A 10,744-nucleotide genomic window follows, 5' to 3' on the forward strand; every position below is an offset into this window, starting at 1 on the left:
AACATGGACTTTTTAACTTCCAAATAATAATCACACGTGTCAGCCAATAAAGTAAAAAAAAAGGAATACAAATCCACAACAAAATAAAAAATAAAAAAGTTGCAAAGAGGATAAAACGCTTAGCAAAGAAGGAAAGATCCGTAGGGGGCACGGAATAAACGTTCGGTGAAGAGTTATCCGAATAAGTTCCACGTCAGCTTTCACCCGATTTTCATCGTTTAGGGCTTAAATAAGTTTTTGGTTCTAAAAAGTTTTAGAGTTTGTTTAAATGTGTTTTTAAAATGATCAAACGTTTTTTGTGAAAATATTTTTAGAATTAATTTTTAGTAAACATATAAGTAAATCTTATAAAAGTACTTAAAGTGTTTCTTAAAAGAAGCACATAATTGATGTTTCATACCTAAAACACTTTAAGTATTTTTGGAATTCAAAAACATTTTATCTAAAGACGCTTTTAATCATTTTAAAAGTACATCTAAACGAATCCTTAGTGTTTATTGCAAAAAACACTTTAAATAATTTTTTAAAATTCACTTGTATTTTTATTAGATAATAATTTAAAAATATTTTAAACAAAAGCATTTCCGGTCATTTGAAAACATAAAACCTAATCCGTGAACACAACAGCATGTCATGAGTTCTCGTACATTAACAGAACGATGTAGGTGGTAGTGTTGTTATTTGCTAGTGTTAATGAGACAGTGTGTCGTTTTCCATCGGTTTCACTTGTCGTTTTGGTATTGGAGAGTTAGAAACTTCCTTTTGGCTAAGGAAAGGTGTCATTGTCATGTTTAACATGTTTGGCGAGAGAGTATTCAATGAGTTTGTCACACTGTAATAACAAATACGTGAATTAGAAATAGTAGCGGATTCAAGAAATAATATTATGAGGGTTAGTAAGAATAGAGCATTGCGCGCAATTTTTTTTTACTAGAAATAGCATGCATATAGTCATTTCAACGAGTCTTGATAGGCCTAAAGTCATTTGGAAAGACATATTGCCCACCTGTTAATGTATGCAAGGGGTAGCACCCAAGGTATCCATGGACATTCACCGAGTCTTGATAGGCCAGAAGTCAGTTGGAGGGCATGTATGAAGCCAACTCTAATCTTCAAAATGGCAGCACCCAAGGTATCTATGGACATTCATCAAAATTTAGAGGGTCAACACCTAAGGTATCCATGGACGTTCACCAAAGTTCGGGGGTTCAGCTGAGCCTGCCCTTCGATGCATCCGCCACTGATTATAAATCCAACTTGTTAACCACGGTAAATAATTAACATTAATTTTTACCTCTTAAACAAAATTATTAATTTTTTGTTATTAATTTTCTTTAATTTGTTATATTCAACGATAAAAAACTGAAAAGCGTGTTAAGTAAAAACAGACATATAGATTAACAGAAAGATTCGAGATTTGATTGGTTAGTAACAAAATATTACCGTGTTGATTGTTTCTGCTCACTTAAAAAGATTAAGTTTTTGTAATTATGGATGATATATTTTTTTTAAATAACAGAGATTAATTGAGCAAATTTAGGATCTAATAGGGAAAGATCATCTAAAAAAAGAAAAAAAAAAAGAGAAAGCAAAGATTTTGACTGTGGTAAAAAAATTAATACCTCAGACTCGGACATTTTCCATGGATATAGACCTAAACATCACTCCCTACAAACTGCTAATTTCCTTAATTTTATTCCTTAATTAACTTTTTAATCTTAATACTTTATTTAATTTTTTTTAATCATTTTAATTAAATATAATTAAAAAGCCACCCTCCTAATCCTCGCTCTCACTTATATAAACCCACTCAAACCATCCACAGACGCATCCTCGTTCGCATTCTCTCTCTACAACTCCAAAGCCTCCTCTGTTTCTCTGTGTTTCCTCTTCTGGGCAAAGAAGCTATGGGGGCGACGATACTCCCAGATCTCTGGGCCGAGATTTTGATCCCGCTGTGTGCGGTGATCGGCATCGCCTTCTCCTTGGTCCAGTGGATGTACGTTTCGCAGGTCAAGCTCTCCCCCGGCGGCGGCCGGGACTCCAACTCCGGGAAAAATGGGCACAACGAGTACCTCATCGAGGAAGAAGAAGGCGGTAACGACCACAACGTCGTCCTCAAATGCGCCGAAATCCAAAACGCCATTTCAGAAGGTCCATTTCCACAACCATCTCTCTCTCTCTCTCTCTCTCTAAAGTTCACGTCTTTTGAAATTCTGATTGATAAAACGGCGTCGGATTTGTTCATTTGGTTTTCGGGGTTCGGTTTATATGCTTAATTGTTGTGATCGTGTCCCTTTTTTTTGAGCTTTGAGTTCTCCAGTTTGCAGGCCAAACAGAGCAAAAAATAAAGTTGTCACCTTTTTGTGTATCCGACGTCGTTTTACCAGCTGTGTTTAATGTGTGATTAAATTATTAATATGTTTACTAGGGTTACGGTCGATAGTTCTGGAGTACTGAAAATCTGTGTATTTTTTATGTATAAAAGAATTCAGTGAGATGTTTACTTTAATTTTCTTATGTTTTCAATATAGTTATATAAATAATGGACGGATTTGTGACACTATTTTTTACATAACTTTTTACGAAAACTTTGTAATGTATTTCAATAATCTAGAACGTCTTTCTTTTGAATAGATCATCCTTACAAAAAAAAAAATAGACAAATTTAAAACCAATATGACATTCATTTGTAGTCAAGAAAATGAACGAGTATGATTTTACAAAGAACCCTAAACCCTAAATCCAACGGTCATATGATTTCAGATTTGAGTGATTTTTGTTAGACATGATCTTTGAGGAATATTGAAAAGATTGACAGTCGAATAGTTGAAATATATTATAGAGTGGGCGTCACAAAAACTTTTGTCAAAAGTGGTTTAAAAAAGTGGTGTCACGGATCCGTCTCCTATATATATATATTGTGTCACAATTCTAGGATTACTGTTATTGTTATTAAACTTGGGAACAAAATGTATTATGTTAACTGAGCTTTGAGTCTCAGCTTCATATAGTTTAGTCTGGATTTGGAATGTCTTAATTTAACATGATTTAATCTTGCCAATTTGGAATTGTATTCCTGGCTACGCGGGATTCATTGGAACTGAATGTTTTTGGCTAGTGGAATATTTGCAAAATGATCAAATTCCATATCCCTTGAATCTGGCATTACCAAATATTCCACTAGCCAAAAACATTCAGTTCCAATTTTTGCAATTTTAAGATTTGATTTTTTTGTAATGTGCTATGGTTAAACATCCCTCCTTAAGTCTAATTCATCTTAACCACGTATGATCATGTCCAATGATTGTTTATTGGACTCGTTCGGTTCAATGCCAGTGATTGTGGAATTGGTAACTTTGATCTTGTATTGTTGGTAAAGTTTATGTTTCACTAACTTGATGCTTGTGTGATACAGGAGCAACCTCGTTCCTCTTCACGGAATACAGATATGTAGGTGCTTTCATGGTTGCTTTTGCAATCTTGATCTTCCTTTTCCTTGGATCCGTCGAGGGATTTAGTACAAGTAGCCGTGCATGTACATATGACCAAACCAAGATGTGCAAACCAGCTCTCGCCACTGCCATCTTCAGCACCATTTCCTTTTTGCTTGGTGCTGTAACTTCAGTGGTTTCTGGATTCCTTGGGATGAAGATTGCTACTTACGCAAATGCCAGAACAACGTTGGAGGCAAGAAAAGGTGTTGGGAAGGCTTTTATTACTGCATTTAGATCAGGAGCTGTGATGGGCTTTCTCCTCGCTTCAAGTGGTCTGTTGGTTCTTTACATTGCTATCAATGTCTTCAAGTTGTACTACGGTGATGACTGGGGTGGTCTTTTCGAGGCTATAACTGGTTATGGTCTTGGTGGATCTTCCATGGCTCTCTTTGGCAGGGTTGGTGGAGGCATCTATACCAAAGCTGCTGATGTTGGTGCAGATCTTGTCGGCAAGGTTGAAAGAAATATTCCCGAGGATGACCCAAGGAACCCAGCTGTAAGAGATACACCACCATTTGGAAGTTTGTTTCAAGTTATTAATTTAATTCTCCGTGTTTCTAAAACTGATGTTTTCCATTTGTACAGGTGATAGCTGATAATGTTGGCGACAATGTTGGAGATATTGCTGGCATGGGATCTGATCTTTTTGGATCCTATGCTGAGTCATCATGTGCTGCCCTTGTGGTTGCTTCCATTTCCTCATTCGGGATCAATCACGAGCTAACTGCAATGCTATATCCTCTCATTGTCAGTTCCATCGGCATCCTTGTTTGTTTGCTCACTACCCTATTTGCAACCGATTTCTTTGAGATCAAGGCTGTAAAGGAAATTGAGCCAACATTGAAGAGGCAGCTCATAATCTCCACTGTACTCATGACCGTTGGAGTTGCGATTGCTACATGGATTTCTGTTCCATCTTCCTTCACAATCTTCAATTTCGGAACACAGAAAGTTGTGAAGAACTGGTAAGCTTTGCTTTTTTTGAAAATTTATTGTAATCAGTGCTGTGATTAAGGAGGCCTGTGCGGTTATAGATCTACTTGTATGTTTCTCTATCTGATTTATTTTACCTGAACACTGAATTGCATTTGCAGGCAGCTATTCTTATGTGTCTGTGTTGGTTTGTGGGCTGGCCTTATCATTGGGTTTGTAACAGAGTATTATACAAGCAATGCGTACAGGTAACTAGTTTTCTTGGCGTTTACTGTTCCATATGTAATTCAATTGTCTTTGAATCTAACGGTTGCTCTGAATTATGCTGTAGCCCTGTGCAAGATGTTGCTGATTCTTGCCGGACTGGAGCTGCGACCAATGTCATTTTTGGCCTTGCATTGGGATACAAATCCGTCATTATTCCTATTTTTGCCATTGCAGTCAGCATTTTTGTTAGTTTTAGCTTTGCAGCTATGTATGGGATTGCCGTAGCTGCCCTTGGAATGCTGAGCACCATTGCAACTGGATTAGCGATTGATGCATATGGTCCCATCAGTGACAATGCTGGAGGCATTGCTGAGATGGCAGGCATGAGCCACAGAATAAGAGAGAGAACTGATGCTCTTGATGCTGCAGGAAACACCACTGCTGCTATTGGAAAGGTTTGAAATTTTCTCTCAAGTATTCATTGATTGTCCGATAGTTATTATTAAAATTTAAACGTCACTGAGTCACATGTGCTTCTGTTTGTAGGGATTTGCAATTGGCTCTGCTGCTCTTGTGTCCCTTGCTCTATTTGGTGCCTTTGTCAGCCGTGCTGGTATCAAAACAGTTGATGTGTTGACCCCGAAAGTGATTATTGGTTTGTTAGTGGGCGCAATGCTTCCGTATTGGTTCTCTGCCATGACAATGAAGAGTGTGGGAAGTGCAGCTCTAAAGATGGTTGAGGAAGTGCGCCGGCAATTCAATACCATTCCCGGTCTCATGGAGGGCACTGCCAAGCCGGACTACGCTACATGTGTTAAGATTTCGACTGATGCTTCCATCAAGGAAATGATCCCGCCTGGTGCCCTTGTCATGCTTACACCGCTCATTGTTGGGATCTTTTTTGGTGTGGAAACTCTCGCTGGCGTTCTTGCTGGATCCCTTGTGTCCGGTGTACAGGTAATGCTGATCGAGTTGCTGGATTGAATCTTTCTTCTGTTCACTCGTCAATTGTTTGGGACAATTATGCTATATCTGAATAACACCTATTTGCATTTGTAGATTGCCATTTCTGCGTCCAACACGGGCGGTGCCTGGGATAATGCCAAGAAATACATTGAGGTAAGCATTTGATGGGTTTTACAAATGCCTTTTTGTGGTTATGCTTGCTGTATCGGCTTTTTGCTTGGTCTTAACGTCTGGATTTTGGCCGGTGTAATAGGCTGGTGCGTCGGAGCATGCAAGGACCCTTGGTCCAAAAGGATCAGAATGCCACAAAGCTGCTGTCATCGGTGACACCATTGGAGACCCTCTCAAGGATACATCTGGACCATCGCTCAACATTCTCATCAAGCTCATGGCCGTTGAGTCTCTTGTGTTTGCTCCGTTCTTTGCCACACACGGTGGCCTGCTTTTCAAGATTTAAGTTGAAAACGGTGCAACAGAAACCCGGAAGTTGTTCCTCTCCGTTCATCTGCTGATCCTTCCTTCCAATGTCCTCCGCGAAATAATAGAAGATGGGACTCAAATTAGTAACCAACGGGAGAATTGACAGACAAATTTTTCCCTTTCTGAAGGAGGGTTTATGATGACGATGATGATAACGACGATGATAATGGTCGAACTTAGTAGAGTTTGGATTTTCTTCTGTAACTTTCATTATTCAGAACTGGTCATTGTCCATTTTCTTACATTGTACTAGATTAATGCATATCGCCTTTCGGTCTTCTGCGGTTTTGTGTTGTTTTCTCTTTCCAGCCAGTTAGTTTTAGCGTCCGGTTTTGCTTTGGCAAATGGCAAATGACAAGCCTAAAGTAACTTAGAACTCGTTGAGAGATCACTTTCATACAACGGGGATGCAAATGTGACGGGTTTTGAAGACATTGTGTGGTTGCTTTTTGCTCTCATTCAACAATAATGTTTTAGCATCCGTGCTGTAAATATAGGTTAGGAAAGTTTATCAGGACGACATGTCGCCTTACTTTCGATTCGAATCATCTTAAAAATGTGAAAATGTTTATCATATTAACTATAAGTAACAACAATGGTCAATTTGTCCTTAAAAAATTAACAAACAATTGGTAATACAACAATTTGAAGTAACGAGCTTGTTCAGTTGATTAATGGTGCGTTTGTTGCACCGGACTATCTCGGACTGGACTAGCTTCATGAACTAAGCTGGACTGGCTTAGACTAGACTAAGTTGGACTAACTTAGTAAGACGTTTGGTGCAGTATCGGACTAAGCTGGACTAAGTTTTTGGTCATTTTTAATTCACTTAAAAATTAAACAAAAATTAATAATAAAAGGGGTGAAGTCTGGAGATGAATGGAACCAAGAACATTTTCTTTCCCTTCCTTCCTATATCCTTCATCGTTTATCTCTTCCCCATCATTTTCTCTCTGTTAAATCCTACATCAATCTCTTAATTTTCTTCATCGATTAAGAGAATTTGTATTGGGGTATTGGAATCCAAATTACCTCGCTGTCAAAATGCAGAGCCTTTATACAATCAAGATCTGGTTTGCATACTAGAAGCTTTTCACAATCAACATCCAAATCTTCCATCCCTCTCCTTTGCACTTGAAATTCGTGAGCATATCTGGAAGATGGGGTGAGTTTGTGGTTTGGAGGTCTTGCCCTTCGATTTTCAAAATCCCCAAATCAAATAAAAAAAATCTTAGCCCTCTCAATTCCAAAGACCCAACCCTCCCGAGAACTCCTCCAATTTTCAAAAAGCCAACTTCCCGATTCCAAGCACCACCGACGGCCTGGCCATGATGACAACGATGCAGAAAAAGAAGCGAAGCCCGTGAACTGGAATTGGATGTTCGCCTCGTTTCCGTAGTCCTGCTTAATACCAAGCGAAAGCAGGGGACTAGCTAATGAGGTTTAGCGAAGAGCGGAGTGCCTCGTAGTCGAGGCGAGTCCCACTTATTCTAGTCCAGAGCCTTACCAAACATAGGATTATAGTCTTATTTAAGCTAGTCTAAGCCAGTCTCTCCTAACAAACACCCCCTAAGAGTATTCATGTTTACACTCAAAGTTTAGAGTTCGAATCTCCTTTTACCTTGTGATCATTCGTATAAGAAGAAAAACAATTTGAAAAGAAACCAACTTATGTTTTATAGTTAAACTTCTCAAAAACCAACTTATATTTTACTGTTATATACGGGGGGACAGTAATTTACCAATTTGGAGGCAAAATCCTCGAATCCTCTTTCCTTCGATAATACTTTTGCTCATCATTCTCGAGCGATACTAATGCTTACCGTTTTATTTAAACATTAAAATAATTTAAGTTTTGAAATTTTCCATCCAATAATAATAAGTACAATGATGAGCATTGCCATCACTTGATAGCGATCGAGAAAAATCATCCCTTCCTAAACCCTAAACCCAATTAGAATTAGCCATCTTTTAAGTAAGACCCAGCTCCAACGGTCAAAATTTTTGGGCGCAGCCCAATCATGATCTAATTCCGTTCGAGAGTTGACCTCTCCGCCCGCCGCCTAAAATGTTATCTCTCCGCCTCCACTACCCATCGCCACCCAAACCATATCTATCTCCCTCCTCCTTCGTAAACCCCCAAAGCCTCAACCTTTCCCCAAACCCAACAACCACCCGCCCTCTCCGCCGCAGCTCCCTCAAAATCCGATCCATCGACTCCACCCAATTCTACGACTACGAGTCCAAGCTCGCCGCCCAATTCCGCTACGCAAGCATGCTCAAAATCGCCGTCATTGGCTTCGGCAACTACGGCCAATTCCTCGCCGAGGCCCTCGTCGCGCAAGGCCACACCGTCCTCGCCCATTCCCGATCCGACTACTCCAAAACGGCGCAAGACCTCGGCGTTTCGTTCTTCTCCGACCCCCACGACCTCTGCGAGCAGCACCCGCAAGTCATCCTGCTATGCACCTCCATCATCTCCACCGAGCCCGTCCTCAAATCGCTGCCTCTCCAGCGCCTCCGCCGCAACACCTTGTTCGTCGACGTGCTCTCCGTCAAGGAGTTCGCCAAGGCGTTGCTGCTCAAGTATCTGCCTCCCCACTTCGACATTCTTTGCACCCACCCGATGTTCGGACCCCAGAGCGCCAAAAACGGGTGGAAAGGGCTTCCTTTCGTCTACGAAAAAGTCCGGATTGGGTCCGAAGAATCGCGGGTTTCGCGGTGTGATAAGTTTCTGAGCATTTTTGAGGGAGAAGGGTGCAGGATGGTGGAGATGAGCTGCGCCGAGCATGATAAGTACGCGGCCGAGTCTCAGTTCATCACCCACACGGTTGGGAGAGTGTTGGGGATGTTGCACTTGGAGTCGACTCCGATCAATACGAAAGGGTATGAGACATTGTTGGATTTGGTGAAGAACACGGAAGGGGATAGCTTCGATTTGTATTACGGGCTGTTTATGTACAACAAGAATACCTTGGAGATGTTGGAGAGGTTAGACGTGGCTTTGGAGGCTATGAAGAAAAAGATTTTCGGGCTTCTGCACAATTCTGTGCGAGACCAGATCTTTGGCAATGCGGAGAAGGGAAGAACTTTGCAGGAGGATAATGCGAATCGGGCTCAGAATGGACCTGCATTGGCATCTTCTTCTAGAGCTTCGAGGTCGGTAATGTTCCAACTTTAAAATTTAATGTTAACAGTTTCAACTTTCCTTGCTTTGAACTGCATGCTTTTTTTGTTCTTGTTTTCGAAATGAAGTTGTTGGTTTTCTTGGTTTGGTTGGTGTTTGGATTGATGATATATGGACCATTTAATTAGGGGAGTTGTTAACAAAATAATTTTAATGGTTTCCTTCAGATCGCCGAAAATTGCTCGACCACATGACCAAGAAGCAGAGGTTTCTGATGAATCTAGGCTAGAGATTGCAATTGTCGGTTTTGGTAACTTTGGCCAGTTCCTTGCTAAGACTATTGTACGGCAAGGCCATAAGGTTCTAGCATTCTCTCGATCAGATTACTCTGAAGTGGCTCACAAACTAGGCGTTTCATACTTCTCTGATGTGGATGATTTATGTGAAGAACATCCTGACGTGATACTACTTTGTACGTCTATTCTTTCAACCGAGAAAGTTTTGAGGTCATTGCCCCTGCATAGGCTTAAGAGAAATACTTTATTTGTTGATGTTCTTTCAGTGAAAGAATTTCCAAGAAATCTCTTTCTTCAAACATTGCCGCCGGAATTTGATATTCTATGCACGCATCCTATGTTCGGACCAGAAAGTGGTAAGAACGGGTGGAATGGTCTCTCTTTTGTTTATGATGAGGTCAGGATTGGAAGTGAAGAATCTAGGGTATCACGGTGTGAGCAATTTCTTGATATCTTTGCACGAGAAGGGTGCCGAATGGTGGAAATGTCTTGTGCAGAACATGATAAGCATGCAGCAGGCTCACAATTCATTACACACACTGTAGGAAGGATTTTGGAGAAATTGGGTTTGGAGTCGACACCAATCAACACAAAAGGTTACGAGACTCTGTTGAATTTGGTGGAGAATACAGCGGGAGATAGCTTTGATCTCTACTACGGCTTGTTCATGTACAATGTAAATGCAATGGAGCAGCTGAAGAGATTGGACATGGCATTTCAATCTTTAAGGAAGCAGCTTTTCGGGCGCTTGCATGGTTTTGTTCGGAAGCAAAATTTTGAGACTTCGGATAAGTCTCAAGATACGCAGGAACAACCGTTGTTGCCAGAACCATCCCAGAGTGAGCAAAATTTTGGGAAGTTGGATGAGTCTCAAGTTACGCAGGAACAACCGTTGTTGCCAGAACCATCCGGAGTGAATCTGCACTAAGTCAAGGATGACCTATTTTGCTGTCTTTGATTTGCTATGGTGATCTTTCAGTAACATATTTATCTGCATTTTCACATAATTTTCTTTCTTTTTCATGTATTTTTTATTCTTTGTTCTTGTATTACAAGGGGTTAGGATTATGACTAGGCCTGGCAAACGGATCGTGTCTGTGTTCATGTCGTTTTCGTGTAACACCTGTTATCTTTACGGGTCGTGTCGTGTCACACCTGTTATCTTAACATGTCCTTAACAAACGGGTAAAGTGACCCGACCCGTTAAGAAAAATATATTTTTTTCTTAAATTTGCACA

General features: G+C 40.3%; 1 protein-coding gene and 1 long non-coding RNA gene across 2 annotated transcripts; one reads left to right on the forward strand and one right to left on the reverse strand.

The window, feature by feature from the left end:
• Positions 1–1,818: 1,818 nt before the first annotated feature.
• On the forward strand, positions 1,819–10,744 carry LOC126587677 (pyrophosphate-energized vacuolar membrane proton pump-like). Its single transcript, XM_050252770.1, has 10 exons — positions 1,819–2,154; positions 3,419–3,993; positions 4,083–4,462; positions 4,592–4,678; positions 4,762–5,092; positions 5,184–5,594; positions 5,697–5,756; positions 5,857–6,057; positions 8,134–9,242; positions 9,438–10,744. Exons 1-10 carry the CDS (start codon positions 1,908–1,910, stop codon positions 10,432–10,434), a joined length of 4,398 nt encoding a protein of 1,465 aa, XP_050108727.1. The 5' UTR covers positions 1,819–1,907; the 3' UTR covers positions 10,435–10,744.
• On the reverse strand, positions 6,212–6,536 carry LOC126592154 (uncharacterized). Its single transcript, XR_007612602.1, has 2 exons — positions 6,454–6,536; positions 6,212–6,384 (listed from the first exon to the last, which is right to left on the reverse strand). It is a non-coding gene; the product is annotated as an uncharacterized LOC126592154 (long non-coding RNA).

Source organism: Malus sylvestris, chromosome 2 (genome assembly GCF_916048215.2).
Source record: "Malus sylvestris chromosome 2, drMalSylv7.2, whole genome shotgun sequence".
Lineage (NCBI taxonomy): Eukaryota > Viridiplantae > Streptophyta > Magnoliopsida > Rosales > Rosaceae > Malus > Malus sylvestris.